Source organism: Plectropomus leopardus, chromosome 18, assembly GCF_026936395.1.
Source record: "Plectropomus leopardus strain MGB_pleo_1.0 chromosome 18, ASM2693639v1, whole genome shotgun sequence".
Classification (NCBI taxonomy): domain Eukaryota; kingdom Metazoa; phylum Chordata; class Actinopteri; order Perciformes; family Serranidae; genus Plectropomus; species Plectropomus leopardus.
In genome coordinates this window covers 31235601-31262500 of record NC_142193.1, presented here as the reverse complement: position 1 = coordinate 31262500, position 26900 = coordinate 31235601, and the positions used below count along the sequence as shown (strand labels likewise).

The following is a 26900-nucleotide window of genomic DNA, read 5'->3' as shown; positions in this document are numbered from 1 at the left end:
TATGTATTTTCCCACATTTTTAAAATCATTTTCTAAATCTTCTAATGTCCTGAAATTTGTGGAATGTTTCTCAAGTCGCTCGTTGGCTTTTTATTCCACGTTTTGATAAAAACATTTGCTCAGAGTTAAAGGGTTAATGATGAGTATCTGGTGTTGATTCTGTTTTTTTCGATAAACTCTGTTTCCTCAAAGTGAAATCCGCCTCAAAGAAACATAAAACCCGTTTCGTTTCTCCTTTTCTTTGATTCGATACTTTAAATTCGGGGCTGCTGGCGGCGAGCGTACCTGGGGTCGCAGAGGAAGCGGTCGTCCTGGCCCTCCTCCCTCCACATCAGCCACTCCCTGAAGGAGGCGTGGTTCAGCATGCGGCTGCCGTCGCTGCGCCGCAGCAGGAAGGAGGACAGCTGCTCCACTCGCTGCACGAACTCGCCCCACTGCAGCGCTCCTCCGCTCAGAGCGCCGGCGTTCACCGCCTCGAACAGCTGCGGGACGACAGCAGCCGGTCACCGGCGTCACGTCTCAGTGAATCACAGATAAACTCAAGCAGAAGCCCCACGTCTCCAGGATTTGGGGACGTTTATGAGATTTTAAGATGTTCCTCGGATTTTAGGACAATTTTAGGATCTTAGAATATTTCTGGGATTTTAAGACAATTCCAGGATTTTTGGACATTTCTTGGATTTAAGGACATTGTTCAGATTTGGGGACATTTGTATGATTTTGGGACATTAGGGTCTTATTAAGGCCCTCTGTCGGGGGTGTGGGGGATCTATTTTAATGCTGTTTTATGTCTCTGACACCTTACGGAGACTAAAAGGACAAAAACTGTTCTTATTTATACTGTCAGATGGAAAATGGTCGGGGGCCACCAGGGGCCCTGTCAGGGGCCGGATTTGGCCCGCAGGCCGTGAGTTGAGTATCATTGCTGTACATGTTGGACCCTTGAAGAGCGTATGACGCCTCCCATCAATAAACATCAAATCTGAACTTAAAAAAGTGACATTTCCTCTAAATCCCTTTATTCTACATCTAATCAGACTTTTATTTTCACATTTTTAAATCATTTAGTGACGAATTTGACCTTTAAATGTTGTCTTTGCACTTATCGTGAATCTGTAATTTTTATGATGTTTGTACGTTATTGCTCTGTAAAGCACTTTGAGCTGTCCTGTTGTATGAAACAGTACAAATAAAGCTGCCTTCAGTTTCCTTGATTTAAAATTGAATGAAAAATAAACCATTTTTTGTGTCTTAAAGAAAACCCCCAAACTCTGTGCTCGTGAATGACCATCATGAAAAATACACTTTTAAAGCTCCAGGTTTTTTTTTCAGCTTTTAACATCAAAGAATAAATTACTGAGTTAAATCTGTGCGGCTGCAGTTGTGCAGTTTGTTTGGGTCTGTGTGTGCGTGCCGCTGATGCTCGCCGCGTGACGCGGCGCGTCCCGTCCCGTACCTGCTGGTCGGTCAGCGGGTGCAGCGACGCCACGGCGACGTTGAGAAGCGGCAGAACTCTCTGAAAAGACGACTGGGTGGGAAACCGCATGTTGAGCTGCAGCAGGTAGACTTCAGCCAGACTCACAGGGACCACCTACACACACACACACACACACACACACACACACACACAAAAACACAAGCAAAAAAAAACACACACACACACACACACACACACAGTCTCAGTTACAGTGATGAACCCTTAGGGCCCTGTTTAAAATCACTTTAAAAAATATTACACATTAATAAGATGTTTTACTTTTACTGGGTTTTTTTTTTAACCCACATCAGTCCCAATCATGAAGATCAAATATTCATTCATTTTAAGAATTTTAACCCTTGCAATGCCAGCTTTTTGTCATGATGACCCTACTTTTAAACACAAAAAATGAGTTATTTTCAATATACTACATGCTAAGTATATATATTTTTTACTGCCGACAGTCTGGGATATGTCAATGATTAGCAGCAACATTATTTTTTTTTATACATTATTTTTTGTGTAGTGTCAAATACTTATACACTCGTGATACAATCGTATCGCTCGCACACAAAATGCAGTTTTCATGCAAATAGTCAAAATGACAAATTCAGAGTCAAAAGCCCAGAATGACACCCAGAAATAACACAAGTCCTGTTTTTCTGCTCTGATGGCTGTGGGATCAAAAATGTCAGTTTGAATGGGTTTCAATGGAGCATTTTTGGACCTGAACAGTCTGAATGTAACTATTTAGTTTCCACAGTGTACAGCGTAATAAAACCAAAACACAACAATGATCTAACGGACTGACTTCACTTCAGTCATGTGACCTCCACCTGTTCGTCCCTGTGGCCCCGCCCCTCCTCACCTTGAAGCTGGAGCTCTTCAGGACCAGGTATCCGCCCTCGATCAGGTCCAGGGTCAGTTTCAGGTACAGGTACGAGCCTCTGCTCAGACTCTTCAGGTGGCCGATCAGCTTGGCCAGCGCCGCGTTGTCAAGGCGACCGTTACTCAGCGACACGTTGCTCTGGATCTCTGCGCTGCTGTGGATTCGCTGCATCAGGTAACCCTGAGAGAAAAAACAGCAGACGGACGTCGAAACGCACAAAGACCCTGAAGTTATTTTCCTCTGCAGAGTCTCTGAGGAACCAATCAAACGGCAGCATCATGTGTCTCCAGAGTGGGATTTTAGACAGCATGCCGGCTCCACGGAAAATATCCCTTGGAAAATATTGGCAAATATTTTATTCTTAAAATATTTTTTGGCAAAACGTTTTCCTATTTTTGTCTTTCAACATTTGGGATGTTTTTTCTTCTTATCTTTAAAAAAATTGGCATTTTTTATTCTAAGAATATTTCTAAAGACAACATTTCTGCTTTAATTGTATTTCAAAATTAGAGGTGTTTTTTTTCTTAAAAAGGCGACTTCATTTTTAAATTTCAATTTAGATTTTTAAGAAAATATTTTGGCTTTTTTTTCTTTTAAAATTTTTCGTGTTCTTTTTATTTCTCTTTTTGCGACTTTTTAAAGAGGACTAGCCTTTCACACACACAAACCACAATTTGAGGACACTTAGGGCTGCTGCCATACGGCAAGGACGAGAAACGGCGAATAAAAGAGGCTGCAGATGGACAGATGGACAGACGGACAGACGGACAGACGGATGGACAGACAGACTGTGAGCGTGTTACCTGCAGGTCCTGGTCGATGGCGTTGTTCTCCTCCATCCTGTCCAGAGAGATGCAGTGAAACGGCAGCGAGCGAGTGATGTCCTGACCGCAAAAACACAAAAACACTTTTTTTATTTATTCATTTTGCTTCTTTGCTTTATGACTTTTTAACCCTTCAACACCAAAATTGACATCAGCATTCATCGCCTTTCACAAATATTTAAACCTCTGAAACTGGAAAAAAAACATAATGAGAAACTTGGCAAGAAATGTCTCACAAACTGCAAAAAAACATTAAAAATTAGCAGATTATTATTATTAGATTTTTTATATTTATTAGATTTTTTATTAATGTCTTGCAATTTTTTGGGCCATTTCTTGTTATGTTGTATGTCGCCTTCGTCCCACATTTTTGAAAAAAATTAAGCCAATTTTCTCAGGTTTCAAAGGGTTAAAATGTTGTGTCTTGCTGGGTTTTTTTTTCCAGCTGTTAAAACCCGCCGGCTCCTTGTGTGTGTGTGTGTGTGTGTGTGTGTGTGTGTGTGTGTGTGTGTGTGTGTGTGTGTGTGTGTGTGTACCTGCTGACCGGTCCTGACGGTGGTGATGACCTTCAACCAGGACGGAAACTTCGGGATGTTTCGGGACAAGAAGGAGGTCAGCGTGTCGCCGTAGTCCGGCCGGTGGAACTCCGCCTCATTCAGCCCGTCAATCAGCACAATAAGCCCCGCCCCCTCCATGTGTAACTTCCTCTCTGGAAAAAGAAAAAAGGCGTGTTGAGCCGAACACGTGGACTCGTGTGGCTGGTTTTCCGGAGGAGACGCATCACGGTGCGGCGGTACCTCTGTGCAGAGCGTCCAGCGGCTCCAGGATTCCTCTCTGCAGGGCGGCGCTCGGATCCTGGATGCAGGAGCGCAGACTGAGCGCGCTCTGTAGCGGCGGCGAGCGGTGCAGCAGCTCCCGATAGGCCGCCAGCTGAGGGGCGTCACTCAGCATCTCCGCCATGTTGTGGACGAACTCCGGGACCAGACAGGTGTGACAGTTATCAGCCTGACAGAAATGATACGAGACGACCTGCAAAGAGACACGGAGAAAACGTTTGCAGTCATCAGCGACCAGCAAAAGGAATTTTTGAAGTTTTGGTGATTTCTTTTTCCTTTAATGGTTTTGACAATATTTTTTTCTTCACAAAAACTTGTTTTTTCTTTCAACTTTTTGGCAATTTTTCAAGCAAATATACTGCCTTTTTTTCTTTAATTTTTTTGACAAATTTTGAAAAGTTTTGGTGATTTTTTCTTTACATTTAAAATTGTGGGAAATTTTTTCAAGAAAACATTTGGGCTTTTTTTTTTCGTGATTTGTTATTTTTGGCAGTTTTAAAGAAAACATGCCTTGGGTTTGGAAGGCATGTTTTCTTTAAAAGAAAAATATTGGGAGATTTTTCTCACTTCTGAATTTTTGGGTGATTTATTTTTTCTTTGAATGTTTTGACTTTTATTTTCTTTAAAAAATGTGTGTTTTTTTTTCTTAAATTTTTTTTCTTTAAACTTTTTGGGCAATTTTGAAGAAAAACACCAGTGAGTTTTTCAAATTTTTTTTAAAATTTTTGTTTTTAAAATTGAATTAAAAAAAAATCTTTTGCCAATTTTTCAGTGAAAAATTAGATTATCTTATCTGTCTTTTTCTTCCTTAAAATTTTTTATTATTTGTAAAGAAAGATGATTCTTTTCTCAATTTTTGTGTATTCCTTTCTTTAAACATTTTTGTGATGTCTAAGGAAACATTTTGGCCAAAAAAATCTTAAATTCTTTTTAATGTTTTTTAAAGAAAACATGCCATTATAAATGTGAACATCAAGTTTTTTTTGTTCTGTATTCGATTGAATGCATTTGATTTACACATCATTGCGTTTGTCTTTATTTACATCTTTTTGGACTTGTGGTTGTATTTTTGTAGGATCCTACCTGTCCTGAAAGCCTCCTGAGTGCCGCCTCCTGCCTCCTTCTCATCTCTGGAGTCCCTGGACAGCTTCCTCCTCCTCCTCCTCCTCCTCCTTCGTCTCCTCCTCTTCCCAGGGAGTCGTGGGAGAAAGAAACAGCCTCTACATCTGCAGTGAGGGCACATACAAAATCAGTTTAAAGTGTGAGTAAAGATGTAAAAACACAAATATTGTTGGTGAATTTCCAGAAACCATTTTGGCGTTTTTTGTTTTGTTTTTTTTTTCTATGGTTTTGGCGATTTTAAAGAAAACATGCCATGGGTTTGGAAAACGTGTTTTCTTAAAAAAAAAAAAAATAAATAAAAATAAACATGTTGACAATTTCTAAAGAAACATTTTGGCAATTTTATTTATATCTATAAACTTTATGGCATTTTTTTGTTCTTACAAAATCTGAGTGATTTCTTTTTTGTCTTTCTGTTTTTTTGTGTTTTTGTTTTCTTTCAAAAGTATTTTTTTTCCTTGAAAAGTTTTTGGTGATTTTTCCAGAAACACTTTGTTCGGCTGCTGGGTTTACTGGGTTTACTGGGTTTACTGGTTTTGCTGGTGTCGGTCTCGGCTCTGCGTCTGGATGATTTTATTGGCTTCTTTGTGCTGACTCAGCTCTTTCCCACAGAATGCTGACTCAGCGGGGGTCCTTAAGTTTACGGCTGTTTGTTTGCAGACACCAGCTGAGCGCTGCAGCCGCTGTCTTAAATCTTAAATTAAAAGTTAACAATAAAACTTCTCTAAGATGTCACTGCGTCTTTTTTTTTTTACTGTCTTTCTGGAACTTTTTTTGGTTAAAGAGGAAAACAACTCTCATGTTCTCTGAGACTGAACTGGTAAATTTATAGAAAAGTCTCAAAATTCCCAAAATTAAGTTTTAAATTTACAAAAAAAAACTAAAATAATAATTTGAGATTAAACTGGTTATTTACAAAAAAATCTAAGAGATCAAGATTAAAGTTGTAAATTTACATGAAAAAAACTCAATTTTTTCTGAGATTAAAGAGATTAAAGTGTTACATTTACAAGCACTCTAATCAATCACTAATCTCTGAATATCTGTGTGTTTTTAGTTAGCACTTTAAAACTGGGAAAATATTTTCATTTTTTCTCATAATTTACCACTTTAGTGCTGGAAAATTTGAGGTTTAAATTGTTTATTTACCACTTTAATCTCTGAGAATATCCAGTTTTTTTTTTTTCATGCAAATCTGCAAATTTTTTTTGCAAATTTGTGAGTAAATTTATAACTTGAATCTTGGGAATTGTGAGTTTTTCCACTGAATATTAACTCTCCCGGCTCTGTATTTTATTTCATGTTTTTTATAACTTCTGTCGGTCCTGATACACGGCTTGATGTGAAATATCAAACATGATATTTTATTAAAAATATTCCAAACAGATGCTGGTGATCTTTGAGTAACGTGACGGGTTGACGGTTATTAAAACATTTGTTTTATTTTAAAGGGATTGGTGCAACGCCGGGTTCAAAGCGTCGGCTTACGTTTGGGCATTGTCTGGCTGCTGGCGGCGGTCGGCCACATGCGGTGTCCGTGACAACTGAGCGCCACCAGACGGGCGATGATGGCCGTTTTGCCGAAGCCCATGTTGCCGACGATCACCACGCCCCGATTGGTCGAAGGGTCACCACTGCGAAGACGAGCGTCCACTTCCTGGAAAAGCCACTCCCTGCCCGTGAACAACCAATCAGACGAGAGACCGGGAACCTCGAAGTGGAGCGGCTTCAGGTTGAGAGACGGCGTGAAACGAACTGCAAGAAGAAGAAGAGAGTGATGTCATTCTGTGTGTGTGTGTGTGTGTGTGTGCGTGTGTGTGCGTGTGCGCGCGCGCGCGTGTGCGTGTGTGTGTGCGTTTACCTCTGTGGTCCTGCTGACTACGACTCCCAGAGTTCTGTCTGGGCATCCTGAGGGACGTCCGTGAGGGGACGTGTCTCTGCTGCTCGTCCAGGTAGGCCAGGTCCTCCAGATGAGCCGAACTTGTGGCTGCGGAGAGAAAACGGTTTGATTGTTGACGCATTCAGAGGCAAATTTATTTATATTTAACTGCTGGAAAAAAAGAAAACTACTCGCATGTTTTCTGAGACTGACGTGGTAAATTCATGAGAAAAGTCTCAAAATTCCCCAAATTAAGCTTTAAATTTTAAGTTTAAAATTTTCTCTGAGATTCAACTGGTACATTTAATATTCAAGATTAAAGATGTTTACAAGAAAAATCTCAAAATTTACAAGACTGAATAGTAAATTCACAAAAAACCCCAAACTGGAATATTCTCTGAGATTAAAGTGGAAAATTTAATCTTTATTTACTTTAAGAATAAAGTTGTAAATTTACAAGAACCTCTGTGTGTGTGTGTGTGTGTGTGTGTGTGTGTGAACAGTCTCAAATTTACCAAAATTAAGTTTTACCAATAAAAAAACAAACATACTCAGTGAAAAACAGTGAATTAAAAGGAAAAAACAAGGATATTTTCTGAGATTAAAGTTGTAAATTTACCAGTTAATTCTCAAAATGTCCAGGGTTAAAGTTATTTTCTGTTACAGATCGGATTAACGTTAAAAATGTTGAGCTGTCTCGGCTCAGAGACAGAAACCTACCCAAAGTTTGATCCAAACGATCCAGTTACAATCCTGTAAAACCACAGAGCGTGTCAGCGCCGCTCAGCCTCACATCCTGTGTGTGTGTGTGTGTGTGTGTGTGTGTGTGTGTGTGTGTACGTCATACATGTCACTTCCTTCCTCGTTATGACACACAGAGGGAGGAAAAGAGGAAAAGGGAGGACAAGATGTGGACACGTTTCTGTTTGTGAACGCACTAAAAACAAATCAGAAACACAGAACTTTTACTTGTTCCTCGTAATTTAACGAAGTAATAAAATTTGTGACAATACTTAAGTATTTTGGGGAGTGTTTGCACTTTACTAGTGTTAATATATTTCCTTCCACTGTCACTTTTACTCATTATATTTTCGTTATTTTGTTACAACAAAAAAAAATCTGTTTTGTTGAATCAGTGGTCACCACAGGTTAATCACATCATACGTATATATATATATATATAAATATATATATATATATATATATATGTCCAACAGCCTGCTCCAGCGCGGACATGTCCGACAGCTAGCACAGAGGCGGCTATTAATAGCGCCCATGCCACTGATTCATCACATGTACCTGTAAACCAGGCATCACCAACTGTCAGACCGCAGTCCTGATCCGGACCAAAACTTCGTCCTACCCGGACCGTAGGCCATCCACATTAACTTTAGTGAAGCCTGTTTAACGGCTCATGTGAAGTCTGAACGGCTGCTGACAGCAAACCATTCACCCTGTAGTGGAGTGTTAAGAACGACGTGTATGAGTATGGATATTAACACACACACACGTAGGTCCCCTCTTGGCAAATATTGAAAAATTTCACCAAAGGTCTTTAAATGTGATTTTAGAGCATGACCTAGTGGGGACCGAAAAAATGTCCCCTGTTGGTGAATGTGTAACGACATGGAGGTCCACTGTTATGCAGAAAAATTTACACATGCGCATGACTTACCGGCCACGGAGTTAGGGCGGGGCATGAGGTAGAGCGGGATGGACTGGGTGGAGCCTGAGCAGCGGGCGGAGCTGGCGCCTCGCTCTGGGTGGAGCTTGTTGAGGCTGTAAGTGGAGGCGGCCATGTAGTCCTCCACTCCGTACAGGAAGCCGTCGTTGGCGCTTCCTGCTGCCACCACAGAGGAAGAGGAAGTGGAAGCCACCACCGGCCGGCCCCCCTGCTGCCACAGGTTCGGGCTGCTGCCATGGTAACCATCAGCGGGATACTTGCCGCCGCCATCGTCCCGCTCTGCTGCTGAGTCAGCGGAGTAGCTGGTCAGCGTGGCTGAAGGAGACGACAGGAAACAGCGTTAGCGGTGTGATGGCGGTTTGTGACGGCGGTGTTTGTGATATCAGCAGGTCGTCACCTATGATGCCGCTGTCTCTGCTCTCCAGCGTGGAGGACGGGGAGGTGACGGCGGCGTGGCCGGCGGCGTGTTTGTCTCGTCCGGCAGGAGGCTGCAGGGTGGAGCACGGCGAGGCGCTGCTGCTGGCGAGACTGGAGGACGGAGAGATCCTCTGAGGAGAGAGACGGTCAGCTGACATCTGTGCTCACGCGCCCGACTTTACACTCGATGTTGCTCTTTTCAAATTTTGGCGATTTTTTTTACAGAAACAAAAAAATTAAATAAAATTACAGAAAATGATTTTTTCGCTTCAGAAATTTTTTGGTGATTTGTTTTTTTGTTTTTTTTTTAAATTTCTTTTTTTTTTAAAATCTTTTGGCGATTTTTAAAGAATACATTTTGGCGATTTGGTAATAATTTTTTGTTTATTTTAATAATCAGTAATTTTTTGTTCTTCAGATTTTTTTAGCAATTTCTAAAGAAACAAAAAGCTATTTCTTTTTGCTAAAAATTTGGGGTGAGTTTTAAAGAAAACATGTAACCAAAATTTGGCTATTTTTTATCTCTTTAAAATTTGTTGGTGCTTCTCTGGGTATGTATGTGAGCTCGTCACCTGTCCGTCATCCTGACCGTGGTACGGCGACCCCGGCTCTCCGCTGAGGACCTTTTCCCCCAACAGGAAGCCCAGCCGGGTCATCAGAGCGTCCGCCGCCTCGTCCACTGACGGCGGCGGTCCCAACTCCTCGTCCTCGCCTGCAGAGACACAATGACGAAAACAGGAAGTGGTTTTTATTATGATGAACCATGAAAAACATTTTCTAATCTTCACCATCACCTGCAGGAAGGAGGGTTCAAACCGGAGCATCAAAAGTTTGCACTTTAAAGATTTTTTCTGCAAAAATCAAGTTTTTAGGAAAGATTTGTTTTGTTTGGAATCCAGTGAGCTGTTTCCCGTCTGTACGTTTCATATCCACAGGTATACGTCTTCTTCATCTATTATTATTATTATTAATAACAATAATAATAATAATCTTTATTTGTATAGCCCATTTCATAAATAAAATGCAGCTTAAGACTTAAAATGCCGCCACTACAAACGAAATTTATACGTTAGAAATGTTAGAAAAATAAAACTGAGGAAAAATAAACAATTGTTCAGGTAAAGGATTTTTTCCTGTATGTTCATTCAGACATAAAATATCACATTTTTGGTAAATTTGTTGTGTTTGTTGGCAGGTTTGGGCTCTCATCCCTTTAAAATTCAGAAAATTAACAAATATTAAATGTTTATGATCAGGACTGATGTTGGTATGATATAAAATATAAACTCAATGACAGTAAAAAATCATATTAATGTATACTTTTTTTTTAAAGTTTGATTTTGAAAAGTGCATGTTGTGCTCTGAACGTTGTGTGTGATATTAAAATGGCCCCTAAAGGGTTAAAAATCATTTTTGTCTACGCTGAAAAAGTAAAAAACGTGATCAAATACAAACTGGATTTCCACACACTGACCGTCTACTGTGTTCGACTGCTCGCACAAAAAGACTGGATCTGTCCAATCAGAGACGACCATGAAAATAGAACAAGAAAACACACACACACACACACACACACACACACACACACACACACACGGAGGCATGAACTCCAACACAAAGCCCACTGGGAAGATCGTGTGTGGAACAGTAATTGATCTCCATATTAATATATTCACTATCATGACCCAAATATGCCAAGAGTACACACACACACACACACACACACACACACACACACAGTGAGTCGCAGCACGAGAGCTCCGACTGTTTCTCTGACAGTCTGTAATTACAGCTATGAACTGCTGACTGTTGCACTAAATACTAGAGAAGCATGTGTGTGTGTGTGTGTGTGTGTGTGTGCACATAAGCGTGAGAGTGTTTGTGTGTGTGTGTGTGTGTGTGTGCGTGCGTGTGTGGTCAGTCAATGACAGGGTGTGTGAGTCATTTTTAGAAGAAGAAAAATAAAATGGAAAGATCAGATACAGAGCAGAGATTTTCCATCTAACGACTCAAACTTCTGATTCCTCCCTCCCTCCTTCCTCCCTCCCTCCCTCCTTCCTCCCTCCCCCCCTCCTTCCTCCCTTCCTTCTTCCCTTCCTTCCCTCCTTCCTCCTTTCCTTCTTCCCTTCCTTCCCTCCTACCTTCCTTCCTTCCCTCCTACCTTCCTTCCCTCCTTCCTCCCTTCCTTCCCTCCTTCCTCCCTCCTTCCTCCCTTCTTCTCTCCTTCCTTCCTCCCTTCCCTCCCCTCCCTCCTTCCTTCCTTCCCTCCCTCCCTCCTTCCTCACAGAGATGACAGTGTGAGACAGATAGTCTCTGTAGAGCTCTATCATCCATCCATCCATCCATCCATCCATCATCCATCCATCCATCCATCATCCATCATCCATCATCCATCCATCCATCCATCATCCATCCATCCATCCATCATCATCAGCAGGTGTGTATAAAAGTGAGGTGGCAGATTACAGTGAAACACTTTGAGCACATTGGTTCGATTTCTTCTCATCACATTGGGGGGGAAGTCAACGGGCAACTTAACAAACACAGCCCCAAAATTTGCAAAAACAAAATGGTTAAAAAAAAAAAAGTTCAAAGAAAATTGCCAAAAAATAAGCAATAAAAAAAAACAAACAAGAGTTTGACCTTTAAAAAGTGCTGACATTTAAAAACAAAAAACATCTGCGGACGCCCGCTCCTCAAAGGAAACGACTGAAAAAAGACGCTGGAGCTTTTTTTTTTTTTTTTAACGCCAAATGGACACAGGCCCTAAAGTGTTCATTCTGCTGGCTCTAAAAGTTTGCTTTCATCAGCCTCTGCAGCAGCTGCTCCTCCCGACCATCGATCTGATCTGATCAGCTTTGACGGGAGTGATCGATCAGTTATCCACCCTGCGACGCACAAACTGCTGCTGAGGAAAAAATAACTGTAATGAGTTCGGCCTGCACTGCTTTCACAGACGCACAAATTTAGAGAGAGGACACCACGTATAAAAAAATAAAAAATAAAAATAAACATGTTCTGACCGTTAACACCTGGATCGACATCAGTTTTCTTGCGCTGCGTTCAGACGCCTTTCACTAACATCTGAGAAAACTGATTTGATGTCTTCAAAAATACAGAAAAAAACGTCAAACAAAAAACGTTCTGCAAAGAAATTAGGAAAAGAAAATCATCTGTAATTAGATAATCAGATATGAGCAAAAATAAAAGTCATGAAAACTATATTTATAATTATTTTAATTATATATTTAAATTATGTTACAGAAAAAAAAATATATATAAAAGGATGTTTAAGCACTTTTTTGTGGTCATTTTCTTGTTTTGTTTTTTTGCTTCGTTGGCTTATTTTTCGTTGATTTTCTTTTACCTTCTTATTAATTTCTTTCTAGTTTTTTGGCCGTTTCTTGTTGAGTTGCTCGTCGGCCTCTAATCACATTTTTTAAAGAAATCAAGACAATTTCCTTAAGTACCAAAGGGTTAATGTCATCGGGATGAACATGTTAGCCCTGAATAACAGGACTTAAATTTGCATTTTTTAATTTTTTGGGATTATAGAGGACGACTGACAGCTTTGAAATATAAAATATCAGTTTATTTGAGGAGAAGCTCAAAAGACGCGAGAAGTTTTGAGGAGAAACGAAACGTCGGCACAGATTGAGTCCTCCACTCTCACCTTCCTCCTCTCTTCTTCCTCGTCCTCCGGCGGGACGCCACAGCTCCGAGCGGTCCTCGTGGGACGCGCAGCAGCAGGCGTAAAACAGCCAGCGCTGCAGGACGGAGGAGGCGTGGCCTACGACACCCGCCGCCCTGACATCACCGCCGCAACAGCAGCCGTTCGACGGCCTCCACGGCTGACGGGCGGAGGAGCGCTCCTGCCGACACCACTTGGCTCTGGAGCGGGCGCACGCTTTCAAAATAGCCGCCGTGCAGTCCATGGCGGGCTGTGATTGGCTCAGAGCGGGTCCATCAGAGACGGCGAGTCAAAACGCCGTTACTGCGATGAATCTTTAACGTGTCGGATCGAGCTGATGGTCGTCTCCATTCGGTTTTTAAAACAGAAAGTTTTAATGACATCAGTCCGGTCCTGTTGGTCCTGAGCTCCTCCTTCTCCAGAGGACACAAAGGAGAGACGAGGAGGACGGAGACAAGAGGAGGACCAACGAAAAAACACCGAGGAGCTCCTGAAGCAGAACGACGGCGGTTTACAGCAGAATCCAAACTTCACTGCAGATCAGGACCCTCAAGTCCTCCGCTGACTGTCCTCTGCTGCCCCAAAAATGGAGGTTTTTTTTCATTCACAGGCCTCAAAAACTGAAAACAGAGCAAACAACAGCTGGAGCTCGAGGACGGACGAAAAATCTGCTCCAAGACGACGTTTGTCTTTGTTCAGAAACACAAGTTCCCAAACAGTTTTTCTTTCAGCCTCCAAATCTGCTCTGAAAGACGACCTCCCTCGACTGACTGCAAACCAAAACCTCCCCTCCTCCAACCCGGAGCAACACACACACACACACACACACACACACACACACACACACACACACACACCGAGGAGAGAGGGAGAGAGGGAAGGAGGAGCTGAGCCGGAGAGTAATCTGTTACATGTCGAGGAAAGTTCGCAGAGAGACAGTTCAGCAGAAAAACAGAGATCCTGGAGGAAGACTCGAAGAAACGCTGCAATTAAAGAGTCGGAGAGGAGAAGAGCGTCTGACCGCAGACCTCAGAGCAGAGGGAAGGTTATAATCCACCAGAAAAGCAGAAAAATGTAAAAGACTAAAGAAAGAGTTTGAGTGAACCAAACTTTTAACAGTTGGACAAGTTTTTTTAAAGAGAGTCCCGACAGAAACCTGCTCGTCTCTGCAGCAGAGACAGAAAAACTCCTGAAGCTGCTGCAACATGAGCAGAGAAAAACAGAGGAAAAAAGGTGTTTTCACTCAAAAGGTAGAAGACCTACAATTCCCATAATGCACTGCATCGCACCGGACCAATAAACGATCCCGCTGGTGAAACAACGGTGGCCGGTGAGAATTACTGAACGAAATGACAGTTAAACACGTTTCTGAAAACATCTGAGGAGATAAACACAATCGGTTTCATACCGTCGGATCGGATTTCACTCCAGATTTACTCCCCCCGTTCAAGGGCGGAAATATCACGCCGTTTTACCGCCGCGCTTTCCTGATTATAACGTGTGACCGCAGAAAGGAAGGACAGTGGTCTCACTTCTGAGCCGAGACCGGAGGTAGTAACGGCGCCGAAACGAGCTCTGTGTCCAGCCCGGAAGACGTGACCACGGGACGCACGAAGGTTTGACGACGTGTTGATGACGTTTCAATGATGTTTTGACGATGTTGTGACAACACGTTTATGCGTGCGACTCACTGCGGGAGATTTAAATAGAGGCTGTTAGCATAGCGGCTAATTCAAAGACGAACTGCAGCAAAAAATGTCAAAAAACTGAAAATAACAAAAGGACGAGATCAGCCGGCGTATGACAGAACGACCTCTGACTGTTGTTGACGTGTGATGTCATTGTTATTGTTTGTTATTGTTATTGGTTTTGGTTTTCAGAGGGATGGAGGACGCAGACGTTTGGGTTACACGTCTGTGTTTTCTCTCTCACTGAGGCACAGAGGGGCGATCAAACGCAGGGTCAAAGTCACCCCCCCTTCAGTGTAACAGGTCACAGCTGTGTGGACGACAGACCGAGGAGAGGAAACGGTGACGGAGTTTCTTCGTGTCTTCGGTGACACTTAATACCACAGAGGACACCTGAAAGAGCTGCACAGAAATGTCCTAAAATCCTAAAAATGTCCTGAAATCCTAAAAATATATTTTAAAATCCCAGAAATGTTCTTAAAATCCAAGAAACATCCTAAAAATGTCCGAAATTCTTAAACAATGTTCTGAAATCGAAAAACATCCTGAAAATCCTAATAATGTCTTAAAATCCTTACAGTGCACTAAAATATTACAATGTCCTAAAATAGTAGAAATGTCCAAAAAATCCTAAAAATATCCTAAAATCTTAAAAAATTTCTCAAATCCTAAAAATGTCCTAAAATCCTAAAAATGTCCTAAAATCCTAAAAATGTCCTAAAATCTTAAAAATGTCCTAAAATTCTTGAAATGTCCTAAAATTCTTGAAATGTCCTAAAATTGTAGAAACACCCTAAAATCCTGAAGATGTCCTAAAATCTCAGACACCTGGATGTGACAGGCCTCCCGTCTTTTTGCAGAGCAAGTTGAGTCGCCGTGGTTTAGTGACTCGGACTTTCAGACGAGACAGACAGTGTGTGCACGTGATGGACAGACAGAGGGACAGACACAGAGGGACAGACACAGAGGGACAGACGGGAAGACGCATGGACGGAGAGCCTCACCGGTTCTTTTAGCCAGACGCAGGTTGAGGAGCGGCGAAGAAGGAAGTGAGCGAGTGAATCCCTCCATCATCCTGACCTCTGACCCCTCCGGCTCTGCTCCGCCTGCAGACAGGACCACAGACAGACGGACGGACGAGGTCACCTGATTGGACGAGGAGATCCTGACATGAACGTGTCACACGATGACATCACACAAACGCACTCACCGCCGCCGCTCTTACGGCTCTTTCCACCGAGCAGCATCTTCAGGCTGTTTCTGAACATGATGACTCACACACACACACACACACACACACACACACACACACACACTTCCTGTGCACACCCCTGGACAGAGAGAAACATTAACATTTATTATTTTCTTTCTTTGATAACTGACAGATTAAAATTATTGATCACCCCAAACTGAACGTCTTTATCAACATTCACTCGACAGGCTGGACGGATACAAAATACACGATAACAACCACGATAACGTCATTTAAAAAGTCCAGAAAATAAATCAATAACTGCCAGTGAAAAACAGCAACAAAATAAATGACAAAATAAATAAACTAATAAATAAATCTGTCATGAACGAGGGACAGTTTATGTGTCAGCACTGAAAACTATAAAATCAAAAAAATAAAAACAATAAAAACTGTCACGTCTGTAAATTCACCAAAGAAACACACCCGAAATCATGCAGCACACCCACACACACACTGATCTGAGGACACACACACACACACACACTGATCTGAGGGCACACACACACACACACACACACACTGATCTGAGGACACACACACACACACACACACACTGATCTGAGGACACACACACACACACACACTGATCTGAGGGCACACACACACACACACACACACACTGATCTGAGGGCACACACACACACACACACACTGATCTGAGGGCACACACACACACACACACACTGATCTGAGCACACACACACACACACACACACACACACTGATCTGAGGGCACACACACACACACACACACACACTGATCTGCGGACACACACACACTGATATGAGGATACACACACACACACACACACACACACACTGATCTGCGGACACACACACACTGATATGAGGATACACACACACACTGATCTGAGGACACACACACACACACACACTGATCTGAGGACACATACACACACACTGATATGAGGACACACACACATACACACTGATCTGAGGACACACACACACTGATATGAGGACACACACACACTGATATGAGGACACACACACACTGATCTGAGGACACACACACACACACACTGTGACTTTTGAACACACCCAACTTGCTGGCTGGTTGTTGCTAGGCAACCGTCTGCCGTTGCTAAGCAATCCATTGATGAGTATGGGTGTTAGACTATCACCCTGTGTGTGTGTGTGTGTGTGTGTGTGTGTGTGTGTGTGTGTGTTGTTTAGAGACTTCATCGATTGTTTACTTGTGAAAAAGGTGATTTAATTAAAGAAACAAAGACCTTCAGAGTCTGCAGAGTCCTGTCGTCAGGCTTTAATGATCATTTAAAACATTTAGATTCTGTCATACACACAGTATATAACACACATACACACACACACACACACGCATGCACGCACACACACACACACACGCACACACACACACACATTGATGTTCCTACTCGTCTGTCACATTGAGCTGATTTAAAAACGGTCAGAGTTGCAGCAGATGGCAGATTAAAATAGTGCAGACAGTCACTGTCTAACACACACACACACACACACACACACACACACACACACACACACACACACACACACACACACTTCCGTATTTCGGGGTGTATCTACTTTGTTCACTAATTTTATTGTAACATTCATTTTTGTTTCATCTTTGTTATTATTCTGTTATTTATTTTTAATCTCAACAATTTTAGGTTTCAGTTTTGTTTTGTTCTTTCAAAATATTTATGTCCTAAAATCCTAAAAATGTCCTAAAATCCTAAAAATGTCCCTGACATTAGAGAAACATCCGAAAATCCTAAAAAACAGAATTATAATAATGAAAATGTCCTACAATCTAAAAACATATTATTTCATCTAGTATTTGGTCTGACTTTGATAAAACAGTTTTTGTGTTGTTATTGTTGTACAAATATACATATACATAAACATATATACACACACACACACACACACACACACACATATATTTTGGGACTGGGGGCATAACTCCGCTCCCAGTTTGCTACAACTGGACGAGGAAACAGAACAAAGTGATGGTTCCTCGATCTGCCTGCTTCGACTGAGTTTAACTTCAGTGTGCAAAACGTCACACACACACAAAGAGCTACACTTACACACACACACACACACACACACACACACACACACACACACACACACACACACACACACAGCAGCAGCAGCCTCGCATGTGTGTGTAATGTGTGTCAGTGTGTTAATCCTGACAAACGAGCAGGAATGATGGGATTGAGTCTAAAAACCCAAAGCTGCATCCAGAGACACACACACACACACACACACACACACACACACACACACACACACACACACGCATGAGTGAGCAGCAGCACATACATTAATATGACAGACAGACTGTCCACAGAGGACAAATGTCCTTATGTAAAAACACCGCAGACAAATCAGACGGCAGCTGGAACAAAAGAACAACTGCTTTGTGACCGAGATTTACATTAAATTACAAACATATATACTGTATATAACATATATAACATATGTACTGTATATAACATATATAACATATGTACTGTATATAACATATATAACATATATACTGTATATAACATATATAACATATATACTGTATATAACATATATAACATATGTACTGTATATAACATATATAACATATATACTGTATATAACATATATAACATATGTACTGTATATAACATATATAACATATGTACTGTATATATCATATATACCATATATACTGTATATACTGCATACACCATATATACTATATATACAGTATATACCATATATACTACATACACTATATATACTGTATATATACTGTATATATACTGTATATATATTGTATATCATTTTGACTTGTGTTTTCGTACGTATGAAAAAAACCACGACCCTAAACAGGAAACTAAAATCATGAAAAACTCAAAATTAAAGAGAAACGAAGCAACTGAGTCATGACAATCTGCAGCCAGAAAACATGACTCAGCGCTCGCATACACACACACACACACACACACACACACACACACACACACACACACACACACCATCTGTCATCACTTAGCGCTCCCTCTGACTGCTGTTATTTCTCGTCTTTGTTGTCTGAACAGAGACGATTGACTTTAATCAATGAAATCATTTTTAAATGAATATTTTGTGTCGTATTTTGTTTCTTTCGTGAGCGGACGGATGATAAGCGGGATAAGATGGTCATTACCCCCCGAGGAACGCCGCTCAGCCATGCTGCCAATTTTTCCCATCAGGCAACTTTCAATACTGCAGCAACAAAAAAAAAACATCCCCCAAATGTTTCTTTCCCTCAGAGCATCACTACAAACAAACGCCTGACAGAAACACGTCTGACAGAAACACGTCTGACAGAAACACGTCTGACAGAAACACGTCTGACAGAAACACGCCTGACAGAAACACGTCTGACAGAAACACGTCTGACAGAAACACGTCTGACAGAAACACGTCTGACAGAAACACGTCTGACAGAAACACGTCTGACAGAAACACGTCTGACAGAAACACGCCTGACAGAAACACGCCTGACAGAAACACGTCTGACAGAAACACGCCTGACAGAAACACGCCTGACAGAAACACGTCTGACAGAAACACGCCTGACAGAAACACGTCTGACAGAAACACGTCTGACAGAAACACGTCTGACAGAAACACGTCTGACAGAAACACGTCTGACAGAAACACGTCTGCTGTCAGCCTCGTCTGATTCCTGTCACACTTCAAACTGAGGAAAGAGAGTCAAAGACCTGTTTCCATGGTGATCAAAGGTGAATTACTGTCTGTGCAACTAAAGCTGGACACAGTCACACACACACACACACACACACACTCACACACACACACACACACACACACACACACACACACACACACACACACACACACACACACACACACACACACACACACACACACACACACACACAGTCACACACACACACACACACACAGTCACACACACACACACACACACACACACAGTCACACACACACACACACACACACACACACACACACACACACACACACACACACACACACACACACACACACACACACACACACACACTCACACACACACACACACACTCACACACAGTCCCACACACTAACACACTCACTCACACACACACACACACACACACACACACACACACACACACACACACACACACACACACACACACACACACACACACACACACACACACACACACACACACACAGTCACACACACACACACACACACACACACACACACACACACACACACACACACACGCACACTCACTCACACTCACACTCACACACACACAGTCCCACACACTAACACACTCACTCACACACACACACACTCGCTTATCTCTCTTCCTCAGAGGAGCAGATCTTGACTTCCTGTATCGTTCAGGACGCAGGAAGTCAGCGTGTGTGTTTCAAAGGAAACTTCCTGTGGACAAACAGGCAGCTGATTGGCTGCAGCCTGTCATCACCTCATGAGGTCACCTCACACAGCGGCGCCCCCCGGTGGCCGACACACACACACACACACACACACACACACACACACACACACACACACACACACACACACACTCAGACATCAGGGTTCACACACACTTTGGTACTTTGGAGTAATAATGATGGAAATATTGTATTTTATTAGATCATGAAATATGCAAATGTAATTATTTATTTTGTGCCTAATTTGATGCAACTTTTTGACGGAGCCTCGGCTGGAAACCCAGCATGCAGCGTGATTTCCTCTCAGAGCGCTCAGGTTTACACACAGAGCTGGATTTTACAATTTAGGAGGCAAAAATAAGCTTAAAAAATCCTGTTTCGGTCGCTGAACGACAAACAAACTGCTGTATCTGAAATAAAGTCTTCAGTCATTCGGCTTGTTGACTCTGTCAAATGAACCAGTAAATAAATAAAAAAACTGGGGCGGTGCAGATTTGTGACGTGGCGTCAGCGGCGTCCCTGACGGACGATCACAGACACCAAACGTCTCATGACGTCCCTGCAGGACGGACGGACATCAGGCCGCTGTGTTGTCACCGTGTGGAAAATGAAACCGCCGCTCTGAATCGCACTCGCCCCCCTCCGGAGGCGCTCTGTTCGCACAGGAAGTGCTCACGAACGCCGCGGATCGGCCCCCGCCGCTCTGCTCTCAGACAAACACACTCATTTATTTTTAACGGACTTTTGTTTCACCAGAAACAACCTCGAGACCTCCGTCACCAAACCCACCAGACTTCATTCAAATAATCCGTCATTTTAACGTGTAAAGAGGCTGCACGTGTTCACTTCTTACGGGGTGAATTAAGGGTTAATTTCAACCAAACCAGAGTCTGTGACGGAAAAGTGAAAAGACAAACCTCGACAGTCACTGCGGGTTTGTCGACTTTGAATAAAGTGTTTTATGTGCTGATTAAACGGACGTATTTTTAACTGCGGTCTGGTGCGTTTTCGTCCCTCGTTTTTTCGTTTTTCATTCCTTGTTTTTTGGCTATGTTCACGTTTACACGAAAACAGTATCGTTTCTTGAGGATCATTTTTAAAAAGTTCGAGTTTAGACGACAACGTTTTGAAAACAAACGCTGTGCACACGGATCTGCAAAAACTACTAGAAACGCTGTAGTCCACACGCCAGGCCAGCAGTTGGCGCTGTGATTTTGTGCGTGTGCACACACACGTAAACACACACAGTCGGCTAATGCATCAACATGTGTGTGTATTTGTACCTTCGTGCGTGTACAGGTGGGTTTAGTAGTCGGTGCGTGTAAGTGATGCGTCTCCGCTGATCAAAGTGATGTTGAAGTAAATCTACACTTTGCCGGAGTAACGCTGTTAAATTAAGGAGGGCGAGCAGCACGAACACTCTGGAGTCTGAGACCGTAACGTCCAAAAAGTCCCTGACGTCAGAGGAAACTCTGTACTGACAGTTTACGTGACAATGAAAACGGTGGCGTTGTCGAAAGTTTGCTCTCGGGATCCCGTTTTCAAATCTTTCCCTTTTCAGGCACACAAACGTCGTTGTCGTGGAAATGAACAGCTAAAACGCAACTTAAGGTTTCCGTTTTCCCCTGAAATTGTTTCGGTATAAACGTGGCCTCGGTCTGACTTCAGCGGGACGGACACGTTCACGGGACTTTAAAAGTCCCGTTTTAGTCGACAATAATTCACCGTTTTCTAACATCATTTGGCTGAAGTTCCTCTTTCAGCAGGTCGGGATGTTTTTTTCTCCTGTAATTAGCACCAGTGATCTCGTTAACCTAATGACTGACACGGAGCCAGGAGGGGGCGGGCGGGGCTTAATCACAGCGGCGTTAAACCCAGACTATGGGCTACAGGGTTAGGCAGATTAACGTGGGATTACACCCATCTGCACCGCCACTGTCTAGGAAAAGACGCCGCGGGGGGGAGGAGAGTAGATCTGACAAAGAGCCGCGTCTCAACAAACAGTTTTCAGAAGAAAAACGAAAAAAAAACGACTGAAACTGCAGATCTGCACGTCAGGACTCAGACCGCCTGAGACGGCGCGATTTAAAATAATATCGCAGTATCTTTAGGCTTCATCACGACATGTAAGACAAATCTCAGTATCTTGAAATCTCCTCTAAACTACCGTCAACTCCGAAAATACAAAATGATTAAATAAAATACAGGAACAAATAAAGCAGCTGCTGCCTTCGAATAAAGTGACATAAACTGCTGCCGAAATAAAGTTTAATCAAACTGCATTTTTGGGTCATTTCTTCTTCCGATGCTCATCGCCTTCGTCCCATGTTTTTAAAAGAAATCAAGACAATTAGCTCAGGTTTCAAAGGGTTAATATCCAGGCCGATTCCCGGCATCGGAGAGGACTTTCTAGGATTTGAGGACATTTCTAGGATTTAAGGAAATTTCCAGAATTGTAGGACATTTTATGGACTTCAGGACATTTGTATGATTTTAGAGCATTTCTAGGACTAAAGGACATTTCCAGGATTTAATGGCAGTTTTAGGATTTAAGAACATTTATAGGATTTAGGACATTTCTTGATTTTAGGACTTCAGTGTCTCAGCTGTGTCCTCTGTCGGGGGTGTGGGGGATCCTCCTCTGGCTCTTTTTTTGATCAACAAGCTCTATTTTGACGCTGTTTTATGTCTCTGACACCTTATGGAGACTAAAAGGACAAAAACTGTTCACAGAGTCCATCACTTTATTTTTATTGTCAGTTGGAAAATGGTTGGGGGCCATCGGGGGCCCTTTCGTGAGTTGAGTATTATTTGGTTAGGTTTTGGATGAAAACGTGAAAGTTCATTTAACCCGCCAGCACGTCTGCCTCATTCAGAGCGTCTGAAGGACGAGCGGCAGGTTTTTACCTGAATATCAGGTGAGTTTCATCTTTTGATTGGCCACATAGATCTATAGATACGTAAACACACACACGCAGAGCAGCACTGTGATGCAGATTATTATTGGATGCAGTACCGTCAGAGATAATCCCGTCATTTCACACAAAGGATTTCCTGCATAAACAACCAGCAGCTCGCTGCAAACGACCCGAGACGCCACGAGAGTGTGATTAACAGGCCACAACAGTCAGAGAGGGCGGGAAAATCAAACCCCTCACACACACACACACACACACACACACACACAGAGTATATACAAACACACACACAGTTCCTCCTGAGGGTTTTCTTCCTGCCTGCAGACACACACACTTCCCTTTTGTCTGAATCCCACTTTCCCCCAGTGCTCCCAGTACAGCCGCAGCAACCCGCTGGTGTCGGCTTCAGAATCAACAGTTTATGTGTTTGTCGCCGTGTTTTTCCGCTTTATTGTTAGACGTCTGTGTCGTCGTTTCACTCTTGCTTCATCTGTTTTTTATTGTCCTGTAACGGTCTGTCCACCCTGAGGAGGGATCCCTCCTCAGCTGCTCTTCCTCAGGTTTCTACTTTTTCCCCCTTTAAGGGTTTTTTTGGGGAAGTTTTTTTTAGTCTCTGTGAGGGTCTAAGGACAGAGCGATGTCGTCTGCTGTAAAACTGTGATTTATTATTATTATTATTATTATTATTATTATTATGGAAATGTGTTTCTAAGCTGTTTTAATGATGATAATAATAGACATCACAAAAAAAATAGTAATGTGTTTTTCAGTAATAGATCAATAATAATAAATAATTTGCTGGGTTATATTAATTATAACATTAAAAATAACAATAAAATAATAATATTAATGAAAATAATGATAATGTTACTGAAAATAGTAACAGAAATATTATCACTGATAATATTCATGAACATTACAATTTTTGCTGTTTATTAGAATCTATTTATTGAGTTTGTTGTATTGATTATCGTCCATTTCAATTATTTTTTGTTGTTTTTTATTATTTGTTTTGCTTTAGATGTTCGAAATAAAAAACAATAAAGCTATCAATAATTACTATAATAATAATAACAATAATAAACATAAAAACAATACAAAAAAATAATACTATGCTAATATGAATAATAATAATATTAATGAAAATACATTGATGATTCAATTAATGATGATATTAACAGAAATAATAATAAAAATAGTAATATGTATTTCAGATTTAACAATAATTATAATAATAATGATATGGTTTTGTCCTTATTTTTATTATAACATGAATTATAATAACGATAAATTAATACTTATAATAATAACAAGATAAGGACGATGATAATAATAATAATGATAATAATAATGATGAAAACATTGAAAATAATAATGGTAATATTAATACTGATACCATTAATGAACATGCAAGATTACATTTCTTGCTGTTTATTATAATCTATTTATTGAGTATTGAGTTTTTGTATTTATTATCGTCCATTTCTATTGTTTTTTGATTTATTTTATTTATTTTACATGTTCTAAATGAATATCAATCAAGTAATCAATAATTACTATAATGAAATCAATAATTACAATAATTATTATTTTAATTTAATTTTTTAAAATAATAATTTCATGCATTATTATTTGTATTATTGTATTTTATATAAGCGCATCAGATGTGTTATTGATCTCTTTGATGTTGTGGCTGAGCTGGTCGGAGATGTGAGTCTGCGCACGCACACACACACACACACACACACACACACACATACACAGAAACCATCTTACTACAATATCTACCTCTCCTTCCCTCGTGCACGCAGACACGCGCCCACACACACGCACGGTGAATATCACGCACCTTTCCGGCGGCTCCGGTCAGATCACCGGAGAGAAGAATCGCGGCCGGCCGGCAGATAATGGGTCGGTCACGGTCGGGTTAGCGTGAAGCCCTCGGTGCGTGCTCCTCCGTGAATTCCCGGTACAAACCGACGGGGTCGTTGCGCGTGCGGCGGATTCCCAGTCCTCCCGGTTCCCCATTCATGACGGGCGGTCGCTGTGTCCCGTTCCGCTGACCGGCGGCGATTTTCTGACCGTTATTCCTCCCGTGAGCGCGAGCTGACGGCCGGAGAGCTCCGGTGGCACGAGCCTCCTCCGGTCGACGGGAGGTGATGCATTATTCACAAGAGGGGCGTGGCCAACCCGCGCGGCGTGTGCGCGTGTGTGTTGGAGCAGCAGCTGTTGTGATGACGCGCTCATATAACGCACGAGGACATCTAGTGGTCAAAGGACGACTCGCGCCTCGCGGTGTCAGCACCGAGTCCACCGGCTGTGTTAGGGACTGTTCGATATTTATGAGAAGGGAGGGGGTGCAGACAGGAACTAGCTTTGATGTCACTTAAAATTTCAGAGGAAAAAACAAAAGAAGCCCCAAACAGCATAAAGACATACACACATCAGACAGCTTTTAATTTGAAAAGACACACAGGGCAGGTAACACAGCAAGTTTTCTAAAACGGCAGTGACATCATCTCCCACCGCCAGTGAACAACAGGGACAAGACCGGATAAATCAGAGACGGTTTACCGGACTCCAGTGTCAAATACTGAGTCCCCGTCCAATAATGCAACACGGAGGGACAAGGTCCAAAAAACTGACATTTCTGATCCCACAGCCATCAGAGCAGAAAAACAGGACTTGTATTATTTCTGGGTGTCATTCTGGGCTTTTGACTCTGAATTTGTCATTTTGACTATTTTCCACCTGATGAGGTCATTTTGACCATATTTGGCGTATGGAGGAAATACATGCTATTTCCACCAGTGTAGCTGCTGATCGCTGACATATCCCAGACTGTCAGCAGCTACACTCACACACTGACATATCCCAGACTGTCGGCAGCTACACTCACACACTGACATATCCCAGACTGTCGGCAGCTACACTCACACACTGACATATCCCAGACTGTCGGCAGCTACACTCACACACTGACATATCCCAGACTGTCAGCAGCTACACTCACACACTGACATATCCCAGACTGTCGGCAGCTACACTCACACACTGACATATCCCAGACTGTCAGCAGCTACACTCACAGACTCAACATCATTCATTTAAAGCTAAAAACATAGTGGCATCATGACAGAAACCTGACATTTAAAGGACTAAAATTCTAAAATAATTAATGAATATTTTATATTCATCATTAGGACTGATGCTGGTGGAGGAAAAATTAACTCAAAGTAGAAAATCATATTAATGTATAATATTTTTATGGCTGATTTTGAAAAGTGTATTTTGTGTGCAGAGCAGTAAAAATATGATGTATGAAAGTCAATGTTGCCACCCATCATTCACATACCCACTTAGCATGCAGTAATTTGAAAATTATTATTTTTTTGTGTTTTAAAAAAATAATAATCTAAAATCATAATAAAATAAAGATGATTACATAAAAACACTATCACAGTGAGTACTACAAACATGATTATATATGAGCGGCTGAGTACAAGCATGAACACACCAGAATATGAGTGTGTTAATCACTGAATATGAGAACGAACAACAAAACAAAACACGTTATATATATAACTGGGAATAAACGGTTAACTAAGTAAAACTTGAATTTACTTGGGTTCCTTTATATCGAGTTCATCATGAGAAATAAAATACAAACATCAAACTTAGAGAGTGACGTTCAGGACGAGCTGAGACGATGACGAGGGCTGAAAAGCTCAAAGTTCACATTTTCCTCCT

General features: G+C 41.8%; 1 protein-coding gene across 3 annotated transcripts in view; it reads right to left on the bottom strand.

The window, feature by feature from the left end:
• The window catches only part of tanc2a (tetratricopeptide repeat, ankyrin repeat and coiled-coil containing 2a), a 38784-nt gene extending 13451 nt beyond the window's left edge, over window positions 1–25333 (bottom strand). The window contains exons 1-15 of one of the 3 annotated variants that reach the window (XM_088069300.1): window positions 25000–25333; window positions 15718–15838; window positions 15512–15613; window positions 9701–9840; window positions 9109–9259; window positions 8703–9026; window positions 7010–7135; window positions 6637–6903; window positions 5110–5252; window positions 3988–4219; window positions 3727–3899; window positions 3170–3250; window positions 2346–2546; window positions 1457–1591; window positions 286–482 (exon numbers count right to left, since the gene is read on the bottom strand). In XM_088069300.1, coding sequence (XP_087925426.1) covers window positions 286–482; window positions 1457–1591; window positions 2346–2546; window positions 3170–3250; window positions 3727–3899; window positions 3988–4219; window positions 5110–5252; window positions 6637–6903; window positions 7010–7135; window positions 8703–9026; window positions 9109–9259; window positions 9701–9840; window positions 15512–15613; window positions 15718–15775 — 2330 coding nt within the window. In that variant the 5' untranslated portion in view covers window positions 15776–15838; window positions 25000–25333. Of the gene's footprint in view, window positions 1–285; window positions 483–1456; window positions 1592–2345; window positions 2547–3169; window positions 3251–3726; window positions 3900–3987; window positions 4220–5109; window positions 5253–6636; window positions 6904–7009; window positions 7136–7747; window positions 7823–8702; window positions 9027–9108; window positions 9260–9700; window positions 9841–12801; window positions 14286–15511; window positions 15614–15717; window positions 15839–24999 lie in introns of those variants that run through there. The other 2 variants (XM_088069299.1, XM_088069301.1) reach the window with 2 other exon arrangements.
• Window positions 25334–26900: the final 1567 nt, after the last annotated feature.